Source organism: Aphelocoma coerulescens, chromosome 4A (genome assembly GCF_041296385.1).
Source record: "Aphelocoma coerulescens isolate FSJ_1873_10779 chromosome 4A, UR_Acoe_1.0, whole genome shotgun sequence".
Classification (NCBI taxonomy): Eukaryota; Metazoa; Chordata; class Aves; order Passeriformes; family Corvidae; genus Aphelocoma; species Aphelocoma coerulescens.
In genome coordinates, this window is record NC_091018.1 from 4,422,178 (window position 1) to 4,447,457 (window position 25,280).

General features: G+C 38.4%; 1 protein-coding gene across 1 annotated transcript in view; it reads left to right on the forward strand.

The window, feature by feature from the left end:
• The window catches only part of CHM (CHM Rab escort protein), a 56,133-nt gene that overhangs the window by 14,736 nt on the left and 16,117 nt on the right, over nt 1–25,280 (forward strand). Inside the window, exons 3-9 of the mRNA XM_069015052.1 lie at nt 1,691–1,763; nt 2,916–3,040; nt 6,718–7,135; nt 8,253–8,369; nt 9,022–9,142; nt 11,545–11,770; nt 23,040–23,117. Of these exons, the coding sequence (XP_068871153.1) occupies nt 1,691–1,763; nt 2,916–3,040; nt 6,718–7,135; nt 8,253–8,369; nt 9,022–9,142; nt 11,545–11,770; nt 23,040–23,117 (1,158 nt within the window). The remainder of the gene's footprint in view (nt 1–1,690; nt 1,764–2,915; nt 3,041–6,717; nt 7,136–8,252; nt 8,370–9,021; nt 9,143–11,544; nt 11,771–23,039; nt 23,118–25,280) is intronic.

Genomic DNA, 25,280 nt, shown 5'->3' on the forward strand with positions numbered 1-25,280 from the left:
TTTTTATTCTGTGGAATCTGAAGAAACATGAAAAAATTACCTTGCACCATTGACAGCTAAAACAAAGATGGAGGTTATCATCACATGCAACTGTCAGTGTCTTTCACAGATTGAAATCTCACAGAACTGGGCATTTAATAGATTTAATCCTCATTGCTTTGTGTTCTGTGTGATACCAAACAGCAGTACTTTTGGAGCTCATCCATGTCTTTCACACGAAGTAAGGATGAACTCCTGTTACAGAGGACTGGAATTCCTGGTTGGAAACCATCTGCAGATGGAGCTCTGCTTTCTCAGAGTCAGCACATTGCAGGGTGTGGGCCCAGTCCCCCCAGTTTGGGGCCTGGAACACCATGATCCGGTGCTGGAGCCACCTTTATTCAGAGAATGCTGAATTTTGTTGTCTTTGCAAAAGATGTCCTGTTTATGTTCTTCACGATTGCCTTGCAGGAGCTGAAAGACTTTTTTAGGTCAGTTTGTAGTCAGGAGCAATTAGGCACTGCTCAGCAGACATCTGTCCTTCATATGCTAAGTAAGCACCACGGTCCAGAGCAGCAGCCTCTGGTGCTGGAGCGGGGCTGACACTCTTAATGAAGTCTTTGTCAGTGCAGATAAGCCCTGTCAAAAGCATCCCATCGTAAATCTAGTCAGGAGAATCTAACCTGAATTTAGCTTTTCACTGTTATCACACTGATCTCTACAATTTAAGAGTGGAGGAGGTTATGATAAGATTGATTTAACAGCCTTCACATTATTCTTTAAAATGCAAACCCTGTCTTCCTCCCTACATATTATTTTATTTTTTTACTGTATGAAATAATATTAGCTATCTGTTCAGGAGGGTGCTTCTGGTATCTTTCAGGCTTCTGAAGTGCCAGTACACAGTGCCAGAAAATGGAGTTAAATCTTGAAATAACTGTTTTATTTTGCAAGAACTGGTGACTTTTTAAAATGTAATTGCTCTATTATTTTTCTTCTCAAGAGTTGTTAAGTACTGAAGATGTGCTATGCATGACAACAAAGCCAACTAATCCAACTGATGTTTAGAGAAATATTAGTAGAGAAATTTTAAAAAGAAAGAGCAGAAATTTTCTTTGATTAACAGCAGAACTACTAATTTTCTGTGATTTAAAAGCAGTAAATAATCTTTTTCAAGCAAGAAGGTGGTAAATAGAAACTGATAAGTGCTCAGGGAGGGATGATTAAATGTACAAATCAGTTCCTTTGGCTCCACCTGCAGTACATGCAGTTCAGTAAGAGTTTTGCCAGAGCGTCTTCACAGTCTGTAATAGGCATAATATGTTGTGTAAGCAGTAGATAACAGTAAACTGCACTTTCCTTTATTTGACATGATGGATAAGAGAGCCAGTCTTGGCCAAGAAGCAGTATTATCTCCATTTTCCTTTTCTTCACACCATCCCATGTGTTTTTCTCAGCATTATCCATTTACCCTCCAAATATTTGATTTTGGACTACAGGCTGTTTGGTCAGAGATGCATACAGTGAGGAAAATCGAAATTTTGCATTTCATTAAGAGTTGTAAAATACTAATTTTTATCTATTCTGCATCTGAAAAATCTTGCCATGGAAAATGTTTTGAATGTATTGGGCTTGGTTATTTTTTCTTTAAATCTGAAAAAGCTAGGTTTGACCTGTCCAACAAGTTTTCCTTTTGTTTTTTTCTTTACAGGAGAAATTACTATGGTGGAAACTGGGCCAGCTTTAGTTTTTCAGGATTATTGTCCTGGATTAAAGAAAATCAGGTAAAAGTTTCTCAAATTGCTTCTTTTAGGCCTCCTTAACATTGAATCTCTGCTATGTGCATGATTTATTACAAGAAAAATTACCACCCTGCTTTTGCTCTTTGGTAATTTGACAGATCAAAGAGGTTTGTAGTTCCCAGCTTTAGTGGTTGGGACTCACCCATCTGGCCTGGCAGTCTGAGGCTCCGATGTGCCTGGGTCGTTAATCTGATTGAGACCAGCCTGGTGCTCGGCCACACTTCTGGGTTCTTGAGCTTAAAGAGAAGCAACTACACAATTGTTTCAGTTCTTTACCTTCTGTAAATGATAATCTGGTCATTTCCATTTTTTCTCTTTGATTATTTTCCACTCTCTGATATTTCAACTCTTGTTTTTCTCGTTTGCGTTCAGCTGATTCTTCTTTACAGGGAGGAAGGTGGGTGCTGGATCCTTCCATTGAAGGACAAAAAGATGAATGCTGGTAGTGTATTTTTCAATGACCAAAGTTTATCTAATTCATGACAGTCCACTAGAAATCTTCCGGGGAGGGTATTTTTTAGGAGATGGAGCACTTGAACCAGCTTAGCAAATGGCTGCTCTGTTATTTACGGAAATCCTCGGAGCCTGTTGGGCCGTAGAAGATGGAAGTTTCTCAGCTCAGTCTCATGCCTGTTCTTTACACTGTGCTGCCTCCTGGCATAATCAGGGGACTTGCTCAGTGCCAGAGCTTCACATTCTATGTGTTCTATTGTATGATTTTAGAGATTGCTGTGTGCACAGATTAATACAGTCCCCCAAATCACCAGGTTTTTCCATATGGTCTCCATTCAAAGAGTTTTATCACAGAATCTGGAACTATCCTGGCTGTGGCAAACCTGTCTTTTAGGAGATTGTATTCAAAGTTACATTCAACTCTCTACTAAGTTTCTTTTAACACTGTATTTCAGATTACCAGAGCCAATGCTGTAGTACAAATGTTGGCATGCTATGATAAAGTAACCAACTCTAACTGTTTTAACTCAAGAAATATAAATAGAAAAAAACATTAGGACAGTCAAGATGGCTTTTTTTCTTATATTATTAGATGGTACAAATTATTTGTGACTACAGAGATTTATAGTTCAAGAACAGCTTGCACAGTACAATTTGTAATTTTATACTTGTTCTTTTAAGCAAAAGACAGATCTCAGTGATGAATGTGAAGACTGGAGAAAACTGATCCTTGAGAATGAAGAAGCTATTCCTCTTAGCAGCAAGGATAAAACTATTCAACATGTAGAAGATTTCTGTTTTGGCGAGTAAGTAGAAATGTAGCAATACATGAACAATTTTGCATGCCCAGAGGTAAATGATCACATTGTGCTTTTGGTTTTAAGGGTTTCACCACACTGCCATATTGCACATTGTCTCAAAAAGTAACCCTGGCCTCTGAAATGTTCCTCATGTTCTTGTGCTTTGTTGAAATCACTTCACTGAAACAACCTGATCCTTCCTAAATGACCTCTCTGGATGCAGTGTAATATGTTGGCCAACTTTGTGAGTTGGTGATTTACTTCTGCATAGAGAACAGAAATGTTGTGTATGTAGGTAGTTGTACTAATAGGCAGTCGTGCACTGCCATCAATTAAATTTTTCCATTCTTAATTTGGCTAAAAGCTGCTGTTCTCACAGTCAAAAATTAAACCCCTAAATACATGTAAAATGAACTAGATACAAAAGAACAGAAACACAAATGGACAGCAGTACTGTAACTATTAAATACTTCATTATGCTAAAATGTTAAAGTAGTATTTGTCCTTTGTCTTCTTTATATGTAATGAATTTAACTTACTGAAGTTAAATCCACTGAATATAAATTTAGCTAACTGGACTGTGTATTTATTTATTTATTATTTTTATCTTCTGGATTTTGCCCTGAACTGAACACTCTCCAGAATTCCTGAGAGGTTCTTTGAGATAGTTATATAAGTTTAACCTTGAATCCCTTAGAAAATACCATAGGTAGCTAAATGAAATGCTGACACATAGGCGAAGAGAAATAGATATTTCTTTCCATAAACATAAGTAGGGAAAAAAGGTGTGAATTACATGAATACAATCTGAAGGTCGCAGACTGAAACTGTTCCAAGGTTCAGTGCTGCACAGTAACAGTGCTTGACTGGATTGCAGATAAAATGTACTGCTTATTTTAAAGCAATAGCACTTGAATATTGTAATTGTCATAATAAATATTGTTCAGAACCAGGATTAAATCAGATGGAAAGGTTTTGTAGTCTCTTAACTTTGCATATGATTTTTGACTGATAGCTGGCTCCCAAATGAGTCCCCCAGCACTGAGATTTCACTTAGAAGTGAGATTATACTTGGGTAAAATTAGGCTTTTAAGCATTTGACTTAGCTCAGTACAGTGCTGTCTGTCTTGGTCATCACCAAAAACAACCCCAACAATGAAAACCTGGCAAAGAAAAAGTTCTCCAAAAGAGCTTCAAACTTCCTGAGAGAGTCAATTACTGTGTTTCTGACAATTTACATGTTCTGCCTAGATTCTGTTGTTTTTGCTTAACTTTTGTAACTCCTATGAAGTAACCATTAAACATTTATTTTGAAAGAATAAACAGCTGGGTAGCCGTATAATATACACAGTGCAAATCTGAAATGAATGGCCTTAGAACAAAGTGCATCCATCAAAGGGAAAGAATACTGTGTCTACATAAGCTGTATTGAAAAAAGGCAAATGGCTGAAAAATAAATAGTGAACACCTGTGCTGAATAAATTAACCAGCTGGTTGGCAATTTTTCATTTGACCTATCTGAAGGGGTTGCTGTTACAAGGCATTAATAAGACACATTCATTTTAAGATATTCCTTTGTTAGTACCATTAATTGATGAATGGTGGAAGATAATATTCTAAATTTACACAACAATTTGTCTGCAGATGTATTATTTTTTTCTGAATTAGGAGAAGAATTGTCTGTACAGAAGTTCAATTTGAGTCATTTTTATAGACAGTTCTTACATTATTCAGGGATATTTGGTCCTATAGGAAGGATGTCATGAATTTAGATTATATACAGTTTTTAAGTTTTCATTTTAAAAAGTGTGCTGCAAATCATGGAGATTTAGGTATTCTTTAATGGAAAGTGAATAGAGATATAAAATATGTAAATATTTCTGTTACACTGCTTTTCAGAGTGATATGGAAAAATACAGTGTGTTTATGAATCCAGGTTTCTTTTGATTTTAAAAAGTAATAATGGAGTATGTTTAAAATGCGACCAACTGTTCATTGAGATTGGGAGAATGCAGAAAGAAAACCTTAATCCGAAATTTTGTGTTATGAAAATGTTTGGAACGAGTTAAATAAAAGCTTCATTCTTAGTTTATTGCATTAATGGCACGAGTTTTTGCAGTTTTCACAAACACCACGTTCCAAAATCCTAAAAAAAACCCCCCAAAATCCAAATAGAACCCCAAAATTTAATTGACTTCCATTTCTATTTGTAGCAGAGATTACTTCTTAAGAAAACATTTGTCAAAGTACTTATCTGTCTTTGATATTTTATAGTTACTTAATGCTGGCAATCTGAAGCAAAAAGACATAATTAATGTATAGAAACAGCCTTCTCTCATTAGTGCTTCCTTGTAGCAGTTCCTGTATTTCCCAGGGCAATATTTTACCCCAGTCATGAGTTAAGTGCTTCCTGGTGACTGTGCCCAAGCTGGGAGATTGCTTCCAAACTTTTCATGAGTCCATGTGAACTGCATGAGTTCATAAATGAGGAGCAATTTTTTAAAAGATACCAGGTTTATGTTCCTTTTTGAACAGAAATCCTGCCCTGCCTCCATCTGTAAGGCTGCAGGTGTGTGAGGGAGCATTTTGGTATGGATTCTGAGTAATTCCTTGCTGTTCTGTGGATTTTAACCATCCTGGTAATACTCTTGTGTTTGCAGGTCACCTTTAAAATCATAGTTCATTAGTTTTCAGCCAAGATTAAATTGTTTGTTCAGTGCATTAATGGGTTGGTATAAATATAAATGGTATAAATATAAAAAGATAGTTTGGAATTATTGCTGAACTCCTTTCACTTACAATGACACTGATTTGATTCATCTCAGCTGTAAGTGTAAACTAAACCAAGTTCAAAAGTCCTACTTTCTAAGGTAGGTGTCACTGAAGTTCGACATAAAACGAGTAGATGAGATTAAAAGTGGAGGGCTGCTTTATAATGGGAATTTCAAAGAAATGTTGTGGAAAGGAAATGGGCTGTGCAGAGTAAACGTTGTGTGGGAATGTCCCTCCTGTGACTGGCTGCCTTCATCCCCTGTGCATGGATTTGGAGCACTTGCATAACAACATTGCTGCTTGAACAACTAATTAGAATGCAAGGGCAGAGTTGAAAAAATAATTTGAAAGTTTGACTTAAGCTTTGGGTCAAAGTGGTCTGGTTGTCAATGGACCTGCTGGCATCATGGCTGCAGAGGAGCTCATTGTGTAAAGCTTGTCTGTATTCTTCAGGACAGTAGCTCAGCTTAATGACCTTAATGTGTATTTGCATTTCAATTTCATGGTTTTTAATTCATAGGGAACACCTAATCAAATTACTGCTTTTATTTCAAAATACTCCATTTTTGTTGTTTCTGTAGCTGTGTATTGTTTCACCATGAGGGTTTTGATTTTCATTTTGAGATCCTTCCATCTTTTGAGTACATGTAAAATAAAAACCCAAATTTTTGTTGGGGTTTTTTTCTCCTCAGTAAAAGTAGTCCTCTTGAATTATAGCTTTGCAGCCAAAGAACCAGAGTTTGTTAGTGGGTGGAACACCTGATTTGGCCAGGATAAAGAAATTCTAATGTTTTTCCTAGAAATGCTTGAGGTTTCTGTTCTGGCACCGACTCAAAACTTCAAACACGTTTTTAAGACTCTTTGAAAAGACTTTTTCCCCCCTCTTTTTCCCCCTCTGTGTTTTCAATCAGTCAGGATTCAGCTGAAGGTGTTGAAGAAGCTGGTGCACTGCCAAAGCTGCCCGTGTTTGGCACCCCTGCTGCCGAGGGGGTTTCTCCGGGGTCGGAGAAGGAGAGTCCAGCAGCAGAGGGGATTTCCGCGGGCTCAGGGAAGGAGAGTCCAGCAGCAGAGAGCCCTGGAGTGGAGCCACAGACCCCAGAGCCAGGGCAGGCCCTGGGCACTGAGGCAGCGAGGGCAGCTCCAGGGGATGGGGCAGGAACAGCCCCTGGCAGTGCAGCTGCTCCCAGCACAGCTTCAGGAGAGTCTGCTCCGGAACCGGCCAAGATGGAAGCTGCACCCACCGAAAGTGCTGCCCAAGAACCAAAGAAAATCACCTATTCCCAAATTGTTAGAGATGGCAGAAGGTTTAATATTGATTTAGTTTCCAAGGTAGGAACTGAATGACTCTTTTTGTGTAAGTACATTTACTTTGCTTAAAATGCTGACATTTGTTTTAAAACCTTTCATGTTGAGGAGGGTGAGACAGCACCTTTGAGGCAAAATAGCCACTCCTGAGAAGTAAGAATTGTTACCCCTAGAACAAACATGAGCTGTTTAGTATGTGTCCTTTAAGTGTTTTATAACCAAAGAGATCAAAAAACACAGCTCAGAAATATCGCCATTAAAGTACATTTCATGAAATTTAACACTTAGGTAATACCTGCAAAATCTCTCGTTTTAAATAGCACCATTAAAAAATTATATTTTTAAACAATAAAAAGCAGTCTGTGTGCAGGATTTTTATCTTTTTAAAATATGTGTGTTTTGCAATACAAGGAAGTTTTTTCAAAGTTGAATGCTTCACTTTTCATATCCTGCCTAAAAAGATTTTTCAAACTTCTGTGAACTGAAAAAGAAAATTTTTTCAATAATTCATTCAATTCTTTGTGAAGACACTGCAAAATGCATTATTGTGAACTTGGAGTTCCAAATGTCCATCCCACTTCCAAGCATCATTGCAATGACATCATGAACACCAGTCAGTGGGTGGTGCTTAAGCAGATAATGCTATTTTGTATCCTTTTTATATTCTTGCTGTCCTATTGTGTGACATGGTGTTAATTGCAGAAAGTCCCAGAAATTCAGACACAAGAGTGGTCAGCAGGGCAAGGCCAGTAGTTTGTGCTGGGGTTTCCCTGGCACAGGAACTTTGGCTTCCTTGTAGTGTCCTCATTGGTGTCCCAGGAAACCTTTATCCAGAAAACTCCTGTGTGATCTTGTAAAGTCTGTTCCTCAGGACCAGGAGACTTTTCAATACAGACAAACATTTTCAGTTCATAGTTAAATTTCTGTCCCTTCTGTATTTCATCATATATTTGTAGCTTATAGAAAGATGATCAAATTATGTATGACTAAACCTTAACTGGGGAATTGTGAAATTTTCCTGTGGAAAAGGTGACTCTCAGTTCAGGTGATTTAGGAAGCAGCTGGTGAGGATTTACATGAGCAGTATTAGGTACTTCGCTGACCCTCCTCAGCCACCACTTCCTTTCTCCTCCCTGCACAGTTGCTTTACTCCCGGGGCCTGCTAATTGACCTTCTCATAAAGTCCAACGTGAGCCGATACGCAGAGTTCAAAAACGCCACGCGAGTTCTCGCCTTCCGAGAAGGGAAAGTAGAACAGGTATCAAAAATAATGTGGGGCATGTATTTCATCTCCTTAAAGTCAAGAAGCTTGAAATTGTGTTTTTGAGAATTTTGTGACAAGAAGCTGGTGTTTTTCCTGAATTATGATTTTAATTTCCGGAGGAAAAGGTGTTTGCGTGTGTTATATATAAATACTAAAAATCAAACTAAAATAAGGTTGTGCAGTCCAGTATATTGACATAAATCTTTACCTTAGGCTAAATGTTTAGGCCATGATTGATTGGCAGTTAATTCTTGAAGATGAAGATTCACTGATTTTAGGTTTTAAGATTCTAATAGATTTGATTTGTCTCTCTGCTACTTACAGGAGAAGTCAGTGTGCTAATGGCAACAGGAGATATTGGCACAGTTAATGCAAACTCTATTGATTAACTCTGCAGTGAGAGATGCAAGTGAAATTGAAGGGAAATAAAAAGGGGAAGAAGCTGAAAAAGATTTTAAAATATTCTTATTGTGGAAAATTGGCAACTTTAGTTACAATAGAAAATAGGGGAAAAACATGTAAGAAAATAACTATACTAGAAAACAGTAATTTATAAGTATTTGTTAGGTAATCAGACTGTTGCTGCTTGATGCTTTTACATTCAGAGTGTGGAAAGTATCTGAAGTTATTAAAAAATATTTTGCAGGTGCCTTGTTCTAGAGCAGATGTCTTCAACAGCAGACAGCTCACTATGGTGGAGAAGAGAATGCTCATGAAATTTCTGACGTTTTGTTTGGACTATGAACAGCACCCTGAGGAATACCAAGGTAGTGTCTCATTGAACAGGGCACACTCCCTTCCTAGGAGTTCCTTCAGGGAGGCACAGTTCCTGTGTTTTCACATGGTTTATTTTTAACAGATTCATTTTTAAGGTATGCTTTGACCTTTTTGTGACCTTTTCACTTCAGCGTTAAATTCTTCTACTTAAGCACTTGCTCTTCTAGTTCCCACATCATTTATTATTTACATTTTTCTTTAACAGCAAAATTATATATTACAGCAGGGTTGCAAAATGCTTTTTATCATTTTTAAGTGTTTCCTCCTCTCCCCCAGGTATTTTTTAAAATAATGTGATGTATCTGAATTTTCTCTCTTGTTTTCTTGGATACTATGTAAATCCTCACAACACCGTACCACAAAATCAGAAATGGAGAAAATGGAATTTTTTTAACTTTGAAAGTAAATGTAATTTAATGCTCTTTAGTTGTAGAGGGCAAGTTCAAAGTGCTTTTATCAACTGTTGGCTTACTTAGATGAGAGGAAATCAGAGTAGATTTGAGCTATAATGTGCAAAGAGTAACGAGCATCAGGTCAAAGAGGGAAATCAGCTTCACAGGAGGAAGGTGCTTTGGGTTTGTGCTCCTCAGGGTACAAAGAATGAAGTGATGTCCTCAGTTCTGGGAGTCTAAAAGTAAACTAAGGCAAAAAGAAAAAATCTGTCAAAAAAAAGCCAGCAAGGAGAGAGGAGTAGTTCAAGTACTGACAGAAGTTGTAGACCAGAGCATATCGGTGCTTTTGGAACTTGGCAGGGGCTTGACCAGGCAGTATTTCTGCAAGAATCCAGTGTTCAAGGTTGTTGGGTGCTGGTTTGATTACTTGAACAAGACTCTTAGAGTAGGTACAAACGTCAGAGAAAATTATTAAACATTTGCAAGAGAAAAATAGTCAGTATCAAGGTCTGGTAAGATTAAGAAACAAAGAGTCTGTAATGAACTCCAGAAAATCCTGAAGGGGGAAAAACTCATTAGGCTGAAGTGGTTTATTGATTGCAGGTGATCTCAGTTTTCTGTTGCTGGAAGAAAGGGAGGTGCTCAGAGTGAGGGTATAGATGGTATTTAGAAAATTTATTAAGAAAAAAAGGAGATGCCACATCAATTTTAAATGAATCCATTGATTCATGTACCTAAATAACATTAGATTTATTTTATTTCCAGAGACAGTTAAACAGATTTTGTTCCTACATTTTAAAATAGCCTGAGAAGTAATTGAGAATATTTTGAGTCAGATTAGGCTAATGTAAAAACTTCAGAAATTTAAAATTGCTCTCGATGAGATCATTGCATTCGTGGGAAGGCAGACTTTTAATAGGGAGAGTTCATGAGAGTGAAGAATTTTTTTTAAAGCTTTTTTCTGTAAAATATGGAATTATATAAGAAGTTTGAAGTGAGGAAAACTTGAGAATTTTTTTAGAATGATAAAACAAAAAAAAAATCCTTGTCATTTTAGGGCTTTCTGTACAAAGAGCACCCCAAGACAGATACATTTGTAATAAAGCAGTGGTTGAATCTTGACCAGAATATATAGCTTGATAATGCTGGTCTCTGCACTAATGGCAGTGTTTATGAATTAGTTAGGAATTTATCCAGGACTGAAATAAGCTTAACAGCAGATTTCTGAATTGTATAGAAGTATGCTATTGCTTAAATACAGTCTTTTGCTGTAGAAAATGTTTCAGTTATGAAGATAACTGAAGTTTTTCAGAGATGTATCAATGCCAACATGCTTTAAACATCTCCTAGAAGACTTGTGTTCCTTTGAATTTTAAAATGTGTCAGTAGTAATATCATTTTAAGGGGAAGATGGAGTCCTTCATTCCTGTCTGCTCTCTGTCTCATCCACATTTGTTTGTTGCCAGCAAGTCATCAAATTGAGATAAATATTGCACCTTCTCATCTTTGGATTGTGGCACTGTGGGAGTGGCTTCTCTGTGCATAAATACCCACTCTAGCACTGGCAGTGTGGATCCAGCAGTCCTGTTCTGGCATGGGTGTCATTCAGGGGTCATATTTTGGGTAATTTACAGGAAACAGCGTCCCAAGGCACTTCAATGGGTTTTTGTCTGCAGTCGCTCGCTTTTCTCTCAGGACTGGGAAATGGAGGTAGATCAAATCTAACTGAATAGGTGGTGCCACTGGAGACCCATAGAGTGGGTTTGTGATATTCTGAAATACTTTAATGGGGTGATATTTCTGTCTTCTGAGAAAACTCACTTTCTGGGAGTAATTTTTCTAATTTTCATTGACTGGGATGGTCCATTTTCAGTAAGGTGTTAATTGAAAAAGTCACTTGCTTTTGTTTACTGAAATCCAAAAGCACTCGTTTGAGCAGAAGCACAGGAGATGATGCAGGTGTTACAATGTGCTCAGTGCCTCATGTGCTTTTCCCTCAGACTACGAGAACAGGACATTTGCTCAATTCCTACAGACACGGAAATTGACCCCCAGCTTGCAGCACTTCATCCTTCACTCCATTGCAATGGTTTCAGAGACTGAGAGCAGCACTCTGGAGGGTCTTCAGGCAACAAAAAAATTCCTGCAGTGCCTTGGCCGCTATGGCAACACCCCGTTTTTGTTCCCTCTGTATGGGCAAGGAGAGATCCCACAGTGCTTCTGCAGGTAAGCCCCACTTATCCAGATACACCTTCCCTAAAGGAAACCCTTCACAATGTAAGAGATGTCATTCGATAGGAATAATCCTGTTAACAATTTCATGTTGGTTTTATTCACTTTACATTTCCATTGGCTATGAAATTTCCCCCACTCAAAAAAAAAAACAAAACAAACAAAAAAAGAGTTTGGACGTCACACTCCTGTAATACTTTGCAACAATTTTCATTGTATTACAAATGCAGCTTCGTAGCTGGTGGCTGTGGTGGCTGCCTGTGATAGTAAGTTAATAAGTGCTAGGAAATGAGAAAGCCATAATTTAACCCATATGTAGCTGCCCCTTTCTAAATCTGACAGGGGAGACTTAGAGTGGTATCTGTCCAAAAGGGTGACAGTGCATTTGGTTGAAAACATTTGTATTTGTGTCTTTCTGAAGCTGAAGGAACATTCATGTTGTCAGTTTGTGTTACTAATTAATGCTGAGAATGTATCTGCCATTCACAGGTAGATATGTAATAAAGAACTAGGTTATTATGAAAGAGGAGAATGGTGCCATGTGTCCAGTTTACAATTAGATTTAAAACAAAACTTAATTCTTTCACCTTTCTACATCACACATTTACACAAATAGGGCAATTGACGTAAAATGATGTATTATGCTCTTGACATCATTTTGTAGCTCTCTCTAGAACACAAGGTTCCAACTCCTATGAATTGAACAGCAGAGAAGATCCCGTGCAGCCCCGTTTCACTGAGCTGCTTCTACATTCTGACATCTCAAACAGCAGCCATATGTTCTTCACTCCTTGAGCCTTAGAAAGCAATTAAAACAAAAAAGCCCAGTTGATTCCAGGATAAAACAAGATCCACTTCAGCTCCTTTCCTTGAACTGTGGGCAGTGGCAGTGTAGTCCTTACCCTGGCTCCTGAGGTGTCCCTGGGCCCGTGGTTCTGGCACAGGAGCTGGTGCTCGATGCTTTTGGGGACCATCAAGGATCCGTGTGCAGAGGGTGGGCGGTTTTAATTTCAGTTGTTTCCAACAGTTCAACTGCCTTTTAAAAGGCTGAGGGTTTTTTTTCATCTTTGCTTTTGCTGGCAAGCAGCCTTTCCATCTGCTCAATGTGGGTTTAATGTGGTAACCTGTAGGTCTGAAGTAAACATTAGCTCTGTTTAAAAAAAGCAGCTTTGCCTGGTGAGGCCAGTTTGTCTGAGTGATATATTTGTACATCAGTCCTTTAAATAGCAGTGCAGGGTCTTACCTACTTTGTTTGGTGCTGGACAAGTTCTGCAATTTACATGTGTGCTACTATGAAATTGTGGTTTACAGCACGTTGTTGGGTATTATCTTCCTGTTTGTCTCTGTGATAGATTCTGTTTCTCTTCTCCAGAACAGTACTTAAATTACTGCCAGAAGAATGGCCTTAGCAGCTTGAGCCTACTTGGCTGTTTATAGGATGGATGCAGTCATATGTTGATAGAAACATTCTGGAATAATTGTGCTCCATTCAATAGCAATGTAACTTGCTACCATCTTTCATCAATAGCCTTTCATCTGTTCTTTAAGCGGTGTTTATAACGATGGTTTTAGAAAAGTGCAGACCTACATAATTAGGTGGTTGGACAGACAATTTGTGAACAAGAATTGGGTGCAGGTAACTACTCTGGATGCAGTCATGCAACAGAACTTGTGTTTGTAGATTTTATGATGTCTTTGTGTCTTTATAGGGCTTCATATGAGGCCAGGTATCTGTATGTGACCAGCAGATTAATAAATCAGAATATTTTCAGACCCATTGTAGTGGTACAAGTTCAGCAGTTTGACCTTCCTTGGTTTCAAATACCTAGGGGAAAAGTAAATTCAGTAATTAAAATTAGACTTTTGCTTGCTTTTCTTCTCCTGTAGATTCTTCTCCATCTAATTCTTTTTACATTCTTTAAATCCCTTTGGCTTTATTTTTTATTTAATGACCAGCACATGCAGTTTTCTGATCTTTACCAGCAATATATTTCAAGAGTTAGCAGTAGAGGTGTCTAGAAGTATTATAAATATTCTTACCAGAAAATCATTCCATGATGACAGGAGTTCTTCAGATGGCCTGAACTTTCTATTTAAGATCACTGGTTGCTGCATTTTAGGGGGGTTTTTGCTAAAATATGTAAGTTCTACAACAAAGAGGGTATTTTAATACTTGAAGCAAATTAATCTGTCAAAACAAGAAGTAATTATACTTTTAAAAGGTTTGTATTACAAATATTCTAATACAAAACTATTTTTTTAATTGTCTTTTTTTTTTAAGTGAACAATTTAGGAGGCAATCACAATATTTTTTGAGATTAACCACAATTTTTAAAGGTGTTCTTCCCTCAGGATTGTGTCTTGCTCAAAGTGAGCCATATCTGAAGAATCCCTCTGGGGCTGTGGAGTAAAGAGGCAATGCCAGAGCCTATAGATCACAGCCTACAGCTTTTATCACCAGCTTATCAGAGGAAGGTGTCACCTGGCCTGTGATTTCTAACCACTGTTCTATATTCTGTTTTAATGTAAACCTCTTAAGCGTTTCTTGCAGCCAGTTACACTGTGTGTTCTCATCAAGGCTACTGTTATAAATGGCACACATGCATATTGATGGGAATGAGTCAAAGACATTTGTAAGTCACATCCTTGCATCCCAAATGAATCCTGCATAAACACTACAACCTTTTATAACTGCTGACGACACTCGAGTGAGCAGAAGCGCTCTTTGCTCTTTATTGGTTTAAGCAGGGATGGTTTAGTAGAGAAAATTAAACTTTTATATCACTGTAATGTACATCCCAATATGGTGAGGTACAGATGTGAGATTTCTGTCTCCATAAATTGGAGTCGTGGAACAAGGAAGGTCATTGGAAGCCTGCTCTCCTGAGCTGATAAGCAGCAAAACTTTACTGGCCCTTAACAGCTTTCTTTGCTTCCTTCTTGGTACAAACTGTTCTGGCTTTTCCTTTCTAATGATGTAACAATAGTCTGATATTTAATAAAAATGAATATGTAATATCTCATTCTTGAGGAAAACCCAAACAAGCCTTTACATCGGATACTGCGTTTGCTTTGTGAGCACACTGAATTTGGGGCAGACCAGGCAAAGTTTCTCTTCAGTTTGGTTTCCGATTCTTGGACTCTTGCAAATATGAACATGCAAATGGAATTGACTTTTTGAGAAGCAGCAGTTTTTTCCCATGTGAAGTTTTAGAGGGAATTGGTGACTGTCCACTGTGTCGTCTCACAAAGGGTCTGTGGGTGACATGTTGTGTCTGTTGTCTCTTTGTTAAGAGTTACCCAAAAACTGACAGGTGTGGGGGTGGCAGTAGGTGCTGGAACGTCCTCAGCTGCTTTGCCAGAGGACTTGGTGATTCCCTGACTTTTATGGGTAGTTGGTTAATTGACGTGCATTTCTCATAAACAGATTTTGAACTTTTCCATTGTGTACTTGGTGGGCAGTGTCACCCTTTGTAGTTGTTCCTGCAGATTCTGGCTGAAATTGTAATTTTTGTCTCCGTGACAGTGACAGCAGTAATTCTGTGATGGAGGAAAGATCTGATTAAGACAGTTCCATCTCTTTCAGTCCCCGTATTTACAGGAAGATTAAGAGTCCAGGCTGAGATAAGATGGATAGTGTGATTGATTCTGAGGGTTCCTGTATATATTTAAAAATGAATAATAAGTTTTACCCTTACATGTGCTCTGTTATCTGCTACAGATGTCAGAGTTTCTGGGATAGTCTCAAGTTCTTTAAAATTCCCAGTTATGTCCCTGTTACAATCTAGGAAGGTTTTAGTGATCTGAAATCAAGACAGGACTTCAGGAAACCTAACTGCAATAATTTATTAAAAATTGGGTGCACTATCTTTTTCAGCTAAATCTCTACATGAGTATCATGTCTCTACACGTTAGCAAGATGCAGAACTTCTCTCTATGTGAATTGTATGATTTAGCATATTAATGAGAAATTCAAACAATGTTAATTCCTGGTGACAATCAGATGTGACAGATCTGAGTCTTTGCATGTGTGCAACTCCATGCAAGTGTGAAACAATCACAGGATTGATTTTAAAAACATAGTGAGATATGAGTTCAGTCCTCCATTTCAAAATACCTCATTTTCATATTTATCTATCTCTTATCACTTGTAATTATTCCATTTCTTTGGACCAGAAAATGAAATTGAAATTACTGACAATTTGTCACTATTCCTTGGGTTGTACTAAAATACTGAATAGTACAAGTAGCTGCAGTGCTTAATTGTTTTTTCTTGCATTTCAGGGAAATAATAAAACTTCAAATGTAGTTTGGCCTTTAAAGACAAACTTGATATATTTCTCCTCACTTTGTTGGCAGGTGAATGCAAAATGGGCGAGCAGAGTTAGCAGGATTGTTTGTAGGATCAGTTGTTTGTTTTTCCCTCTAAGGAGAAACTCTTTCTTGGGATAAACATGAGGGAAGTGAGATAATCCATCATTCTGAGACCTGTTCACTAGTGATGGATGGATAGATTGGTAAAGTAACTCAATAATCTTCATTTTTTTCAGGTTATTCACAGATCAGTGAGCCTTGTCGTTAATACAGCTATGGAATGCTTTTGTGTCCTTGCCCACATTATTTCTCAGAATTTGACAGGAAAAGACTTTTAATTTGGAAATAACCTTTGTTGTGAAATGCATTAAGTGCATGAAACTTGGAAAATACCTTCCCATTTTAGATTTTATCTTCTCAGTGAGTGATTGTCAATTCTTTGTTTAAAAAATTACTTACAAATATGAGAGCTTTTCTGCTCCTTGTTATTTCTGACTAGAAATTGTGTTCTGCAGGAGTTTATTCCTTGTGAAGGCCTTCAGCCATTAGAATATATCACATGGGATGCTCTGAATCATGTGCATGTTGTCAAAGTGTATTGATTTCACATCCCTAACTAGGCATGGAAAAGTTTTCAGTCAAGAAATTGTATTGAGGGGTCAGACTTATATTGTCCTACTCTTCATTCTCAATCATCTTGGTTCATTTTAAAAGCATATTTGGAACCTAAAAGCACAAAATACAACTGTTATGGTGCTTTTTCAGAATTTAATAATTAGGATAATGGTGATAATAGGAGGGAAATGCATCTTAATCTCTCATTTGGTATTGCCTCTTAACTGTCCCTTAGCAAGTAAATTCCTCCCTGGTTGTGTGGGGATGTGCAGATTGTGCCTTAGAAGGTCTTCCTGAGAATTCTGACTCAGGCATATGAATATGTTGCAGCATTATCAGGTGACCTGTGGAAAGGACAGGATTGTTTATTATTGGAGCAAATCTGAGACGAGGAGGCAAATTGCATTTAGCAGAGTCCTTTTTCATTAAAACACAGAAAACACGGAAGGGTAAAGGTAGCTTCCAAACCATGACAGAATTAGTAAAATAGCCCTTGAATTTCATTGAGGGTTAAGAGAACTGGAATTTTTGTGTCTTTTCTGGAGGCAGAGAACACATAAATGGGTTTTATAGATGAGCTAATGCTTAGTGACTGGTTCCTAGTGCTTGGTTTTTATGCCTTGCCCTGCAGTCCTGATCTCTCCAGCCTCTCTGGGAGGGCAGAGCTGCTGTGTAATTGGAGCTGAATGACCTTGGGTGAGGAGCAGCTGCTTCTCCAACAAGGTCGATGGGGTTTAGAGCCAGGCAGGCCCCATCCTTCCACCTCCCCCAGAGAGGAGCCTTGGGAGTGCCTCTGCACTTCCCTGCCCTCACAGCAGCACAGACACAACTGGACTCTTATTTCCCTTTTCCTTTTTCCCTATCCAGCTCTGTAGTGATTTCTTACAATGGCCACAATGCTTTAACCATAATTCCTAGGCCACTTGAATGTCTTGCCTGATGGATTCTCACCTAACTTTCATATAAATCATCTGTTTCTTGAGTCTAGAATTCCAGAGAATGATTCCTTACCTTGATTCACAAAGAAGTAGTGTTAATTGCAATATCCTCGACAAAATTAGGTTGATAATGTGGTTAATTTTAAGAAATAGCACCTTTATACTCTGATTGTGGGCATTCACAGTCTTTACAAAGTTCATGGCTCTGGAGCAACTTATTTTAGATTTAGTCTCAAATTCTTCACCTCAAGTTTTGCATTTTTGTTGACATTAGCCTCATATTTTATCATGTCAGTCATTACCTTTGAACAGTATGTGGACTTACTTTGCAGTTTCTGGAAATAAAATTAATTTGTTCTCAAAGAGAGCTCATTGATGCTCTTTTTTGCTTCAATAAGTGACAGTGTTTCTCCTAATAGTTTTATGAGATTTTTTTTGGACTGTACTCTTCTCCAGATAAATTTACCTAATGCTTTGGGACTTATAACTGTTTCCTAAAAGCATAATAATTTTTACTTCCAAGATTTTCTTGTAAATAACTTGTTAGGTTGATTTATTATTCTTTCTAAATACTTTATGAAGGCTAAATCCCAGACTGTTTGTTTAAAAGACAACCAACAACAACGAACCAAATGAAACATCACTTCTGCTGGAAAAAGCAGTTGTGTTTGAGAAAGCAAATCTAAAACTGGACAGAAATTTGATTACTGCTTAGAATTTATTTGATCCAGAGACCTGTTACTATGGAGTAATCCAGTAATGAAGAGTTAGTTGATGGTGAAACTTGGCGTTTTCTGCTTTCAGAAGCTTTGGAAGATGCACTTCTTGCACAGATCTGTTTTCCCTCTCTAGGTGTTCCATGTTGTAGTCACATTTAATTTGTTTTCTCATAAACCACGAAATTGGATCCTTCCACAGGAGGCTCTTCCCTTGACAGTCAATGCTACTCCAGAAGGAGACTTGGGCTTCAGGAATGCCTTTAAAGCTGAGCAGCTTCTCTTCCAAGGCAGGTTTTTGTAGGATTCATCCCTGTATGTGTTAGCACTTCCTTCTGCAGCTTCACAGTGCTGTAACTCCAGTGCTTCTGAAACAAGGATTGTTGTTCTGTGGTTATTTTAAATGTGGAGGATGGGAGTTTAGTTTCATAGATGAACACCTGGAGAAAAGGATAGCTAAAAATGGGCATAACTACAGAAATCTCAGTGGTATTAATGACTTTCAACTGCATTATTAGAAAAATTGGTCTCTCTTTTAAGCATTTATTAATGGATACAAGTAAGCTGCTTCTGTACCACTCCTGGACTCTCTAAACAGCTGTACAAGAGTCATCAGTAACATGGCACTTTTATCAGCAATTAGCTGCTAATACTGCAGTTGTTGAAATGAAAAGAGAGATCAAACATGGTCTTATTTTTTCAACAATTTTGTCAGGTTTAGAAACAGCCTAAGAAATCTACACTGGTACAAAGCAAGGCTGACATGTAGGAGCATAGAAATGTATGATGAATTAAGACTTCTATTGTGTCATCTTCTAACATTTGAATTTGGGAAAACAGAATTGGAATCTTGGGCCTATGAAAGGCAGCAGTGACTTGCCAAACCCTGAAACTTGCACATCACATAATAGGAACTCAAATGTTAAAACTCCTGAAATAGTTGCACTTCAGTGCAGTGTGGCTGTTCAGAATCCATGAACAATAAATACCAATCCTTGGCAGACTCGGATGAAATAGACTTAATTACCCCTATTTTGTAATTATGGGGAAAAGTGCACAGAGGGTCTATTTAGGGTCAGTGATAAGTAGGTACAGCTTTGTGCTCTGAACAAAATCAAGCACAACAGTTTTTATCTGGTCACTTTTACTGGCAGATACTGAATTCACTACTAGAATTTTTCAGAGAATGTGAATGTGTATTTCTGTATATCCAGTCTAAATTCCGTGCAATAAAAAGGAGCAATTTCTTAAATGTTAAATTTGGTTCTTAAATCCCTAGAAAAGCTGTGAAATATGAAATGTCCTAAAACATGACCTATGACTGGGCTACTTTCTTTCTCCTAACCCCTCTCTCATCCCTGGCATTTTTTCCTGGAGCTGTCACCATTCCTGCCTGCTGGGTTTCTCCCCATGAGAAGAGTTTCCTGGAGCTGAAATGAGCCCAAGTCCTTGTTCTCCCCCCTGCCACCCCAGGGCGTTGATGGGCAGCTCTGCCATTCCAGCCCTTCTTCCTGTAGCATTTCCCAGTCGCAGTCTGGGTTTCCACACTAAGTCAGAAGGGAGATCTGGGGAAAGAAATCATCTTACTATGGGAGTCAAAGATGTTCAAAGTACCCCTTGTGAGTTAACTGAGTGCTGGTGGGTAACTGTGCTGGAACTTTGGGACTGGTTTAGAAGTGTCATGTTGCTAATTGAATTTAGAACATAGGCTGATTCTTTAATCTTACAGGACCTTTTAAAATTTCACCGGAATAATGAACACAGCCTGCAGGAAAAAGTCAAAATATTTGGCTCTTCATCTGCTTCCTTAAGCATTTATGTCACATATTTTCCTTTCCATAGCTCTCCAAATGCCAGGACAGTTCAGGATGACATTGATTATTTTCTTGATTCGTTTTTTTGATGCTGTTTTTTGGGGGGAATTTTGGGTGTTACCCAGGTGGATGCACACACTGAGTTTTGACTTTGATACGGGAACTCTGTGTTGGGAAGATTAACCATCAATTTTTGTAGCTGTAGCCATTTTATTTATTTGATTTGTCTGGACTCTACTTGTTAAAGTTTTTAGAACACAACAATATTGGAGGAAAGGCTGATGTTCTAGGGGCCTTTCAGGAAACACAGAATTTAGCATAAAAGCCAGGTCACAGCTTGTTCTGTGTGTAAAAATAAATTGAAAGAGGACAATTCATTATTTCAGCACTTGCCGTGTTTTTCTTTGATCTTTCTCCAAAGCTTGCAGGGCTACACACGGAGTATTCAGCTTTAAGGAGAGAAGCAAGTGGTGTTTACTGTAGAAAAATGTACAGTTAAAAAATAGTCAGTTTTTAAATTAATCACGACGTGTTTTAGAAAGTAGAAGACAAATTACATTCTAGAAATAAGAATTAGGTTTTGGTGTAAAATTATGTGATGCAGTTTAAAAATTCAGAGTGAACTAAGGCTAAGTCCGTAATTTGAGTGTGTTTGTGGTATCTCTGTGTTGGGAATCGAGATGTCAAATGGAGAGACATTCTATTTTTGTTCAATTAATATCACAGAGCATTACATCAAAGCAGTAAACTCCTCTTGTATCAACAGATGCAGCAACCCTGAAGCCTATTTTCTCTCTTGTTACATTAGTGTTTAATTAAAGAAAACAACTAGTTGGAGGCAGTTACTTTCTGTGAAATGTAATGAAGATTTATTTTGTAAGTGACCTTCACTGTACTAGCTGAATCAGTAATCAGTAAAATTAATAGAATAATCAAATTATATACAAACTCATAAATCACTGGGAATGTACTGTCAAAAACGCAGCTTTTAATATGTCCTGTTGTTTCACAGCTGTATTAAAAATTGCAACTGCTGATTTCTGCCTCGATGGGGACTGAAATGGCATTTAAAGGCTGTGTATGATGGAGGGCTACCAGGCCAAAAATTTCCACAACTGTTAATTTAGCTGTAATATGATTTGATGTCACCGGGGCAAAGTTGAAGCTGAGTCCAGTGTTGTTGCTATCTTTCAGCAAAACTTGAATTATTGGTGGAGGCAGTCGCCAGTTAATTAGAGTAATATCAGTTTAAATGTCTGTCATTTAGGGTTAATGGTATCAAAGAGTTGCCTTGTACTTCAAGTGCAGTCAAATCATCTTGAATAGTCCATTGTATGAAAGTAATGCCAGCACAATGATTTTACTTTGTCATAAATTGTTGGGGTGCCACTTAGTTTAATATTTCAATTTCTCTATTTAAATAATTTTGGCAAGTTCTTCCTAATTGTGTCATTTTTCATGCTAGGCTGTTTTAATAGGTGTTTTGGCTGTGATTGTTTAGCAACACAATCAAAATTCCTTTCTATTTCCATTTAAAAAGAGAAGGTTTCTGCTGGCCTATGAAAGCAGGTTGTGCCCTCCTCCCCTGGATAGCAGGTTACTCTTGGAAAGAAGTAATTCACATTTTTGTGCAGCCAAGCAGCAAAGTTCTTTCAAAGTACGCTAGAAAAATAAAGTGCATGTATCAAAACCCCCTGGCTGTGGTTGAAGTCAAAGGAAAACTGGAATTAATGTTTTTAACTAAGGAATCCCAGTTCCAGTTAGCACTATTCTTACATGCAAGAAATGAAATAAACTCCTCTGAGTTGGTTTGAAAGATCCTGATACGTGCTGTGTCAGGCAGGAAGCCGTGGATTGCGGCATTAGAGATAATAAACCCCTAGCTCTAGGGTCTCTCATAATTCTTCAGTGGATGTTTAACCTTTGTGTCATCTTCAACAATCTCCAAACAGCCAAGGCTGGGATTCATAGGATGTATCTCTGGTTTTCCATGAGTAGCAGGAGTGTTTTTAGGGAACTGGATTTTCCAGCGTGTCCCGTGGTACATGGTGGTGCTGACAGCTCCTTGGGCTGCTGCCCCGGGAGTGCAGAGATGGGCTTGGAGACACTGCAGGCCTTGGTGGGGCTGCACCAGTCCTGCAGTTCAGAAGGGATTGTGGGACTGACTGTCTCTGCAATGGCTCATCTGGCATTAGAATGACAAAATTATTGCCATTTCTGGAAGTTAGGTTTGCTAAGTGAAAGTTTTCAAGTTCATAATTTGTGGAGATATCAAAATGCTTTCACTTCAAAATCACAGAATCCCAGGATGATTTGGGTTGGAAGACACCTTAAAGCTCACTCAGTTCCAACCCCCTGCCATGGGCAGGGACACCTTCTGCTATCCCAGGCTGCTCCAAGCCCCGTTCAACCTGGCCTTGGACACTACCAGGGATGGGGCAGCCACAGCTTCTTTGGGCACCCTGTGCCAGGGCCTCCCCACCCTCACAGGGATATCTTCCATATATGTAATCTAAACCTACCCTCCTTCAGTTTAACGCTGTTCCCCTTGTCCTGTCCCTCCATCCCTTGTCCAAAGCCCTTCTCCAGCTCTCTTGGAGCCCCTTTAGGCTCTGGAAGGGGCTCTAAGCTTTGCCTGGAGCCTTCTCCAGGTGAACACCCCCAGCTCTCCCAGCCTGGCTCCAGCCCTGTGATAACTCAGTGGCCTCCTCCAGACTCCCAACAGCTCCACATCTTGCTTCTTTTGGGGGGCCCATCCTGTCAGTAAGTCAGTGTTACCAACATGCTCAGTGCTTTGCCTTGCTGACCACCCACACTGATTGCAGTTAGTTGTGCTGGAGTAACTTTTGTGCTCCCTGTGTTGCAGGCTGTGTGCTGTGTTTGGGGGGATCTACTGCCTCCGTCACGCCGTGCGCTGCCTGGTGCTGGACAGAGCCTCGGGACGGTAAGGGTGACATCAGGAACCTTCTGTTTATACACAAAACACAGGTGAAAAATGTCTTAAGTCAATTTAAAAAAAAAATGATTCTTCAGAGATCCTCCTTGATATTAATAACATATCAACCTTGATTAAAAGTAATTTGTGTATAGGTCCTCCAGAACAAGGAAAGTGGCTCTAGAATATAGAAACTAAATTAATTTCCCTGTGATATTACTACAGCTCCTGATCACCCAAGCTTGGAAGACAAATCATTTCAGCTGCCGGGGGGCTGGTGATGAGTGATGTTAGTTTTCCTTGTGGCCTTACCTACTCTAATTGATTTTCATCAGATGACAACAAAGCCCTCTGTTATTGCATTTTTAAAAATGGAGCTCACCTAAAGACTCATCAGATTAATCTTTGCTGATAATGCATGTCACTCCAAGAGAAAAGACTTTAATGAGTTTTTAGGTAGATTGTTGTCATAAACTATGCTGCCCTCTTACTCCAGAATAAATTCTTTTACAAAAATATCAGGCCTGTAGGCAGGTTTAAAGTTGAGCTAAGAAAAATCAACCCAGAGTTTTTTCCATAGTGGCATTTTTCACACTTCTGTAAATTGCCATATTTCTATGATACACATTTTATCAGATATTAGTCTATCTGCAGACTTTGGCTCTCTGTTTGCAGCTTAGTTTCTATAATTGAAAAGTTCAGGATGTTTTGTAGAAAATTTAGAAAATTAATTGAGAAATTATGTAGTACCAATTTATTAGCAGAATGAGTAGTTAAATGATGGGGGTGGTGTGTTTACTTCCCAGTTGCTCTGCAATTCCTTGAGCACAGTTCTTGTAGCTGCATTTGTGATGACATGGTCAAGTAGTAGCTGTTTTGCCTGAAATTGTATAAACTCCAGATTTTATCTTTCTGCCAGTTCCTGAAGATTCTGGAGTTCACTGCACAGTTGTAGACTTTGAGATGTAAATGTGGTAGTATTTCATCACGTGTGTTGTTCCAAATACATGGTTCACGTGCAAATTAAACTGTCTCTTTCAGAAACTGTCATTTATTTTAACACTGATACTTGAACTGTTACTGTAGGAAGGTTATATTCCAATAATCTTTAAACAGTTAAATTGCTCTTGCAGGGGTACAAAGCTTATAGTTGGTAGCAACTTCCAAACCCCACTCTGTGCAGATCTTAGCTGGTCAGTGGTACTGGTTGCCCCAGTTTCCAGCTTCTTTGGCACATCCTGAAGAGCTTTGAAATCAATGTTTTCTTTATAAGGTTATGTGTGTTCCAGAAAAGCTGGAGTGCAGCTTTTCCATTTACCTGCTTCTATTTTTTTAATATAAGTTCCCCAGGATTCAGCATAGGTGTCAAGTGTCTTTTTTAGGCTTTTACGCTGCTTTTGTGGTTCACTTGTGCCATTTCAAAATAATAGATTTATGAGGAGCAGAGTTATTGAAATACTCTAAAAGATTTTACCAGACTTTCATTATTCCAAAAACACTGAGCTTCTAATAATGCCATTGTCTGATGGTGAATATGAAGAAGGACAACACATCCAGGATATCCGTTTCCTTTATCTTCTGTTTCGTTCTGGCTGTTATCTCCTTCCTCACCGTGTATTCCCTCCCTGCACCAGCTTGTACTTCCTCTTGACTTTGGGCTTCAGTGTTTTGCCTAATAAAAATCAGCTATCAAGTTGTTAATGAGGCTATTTATGAGTTACTGAGCTTTTGAGTCAACAGACCATTCATAGTAATTGGTGAGAGGTAAATTCATATCTGGTTGTCAGTACAGCTGGCTCTGTGCTTGCAGAGGCAGCTTCCCCAGGTTACAAATGGCTCCCACTCAGCACTGCAGAAATGCCTTGTGCAGTGGTCATTACCAGTTTATAGCACCTTCCACAGCCCTCCAGGCTTCATCCATGCCTTAAGGCACTGATTTTTTCTCTATTTTTAATATTCCTGGTTTAGTACATGTAAGGAAAATATATACTTCTATCTACAGCCTTCATTTTCTCCTAAAACTTTTAGGTTAGAGTTTAATTAAATCTAATCTAAATTAGTCTCTAAATATCACCAAAGTTTATTCCAACTTTTTTCTAGACATGGCCAACATTGCTTTTTCACATTTTCCTGCCTATACCTGTATATACAGAGAACAAGTAGATTTTATAC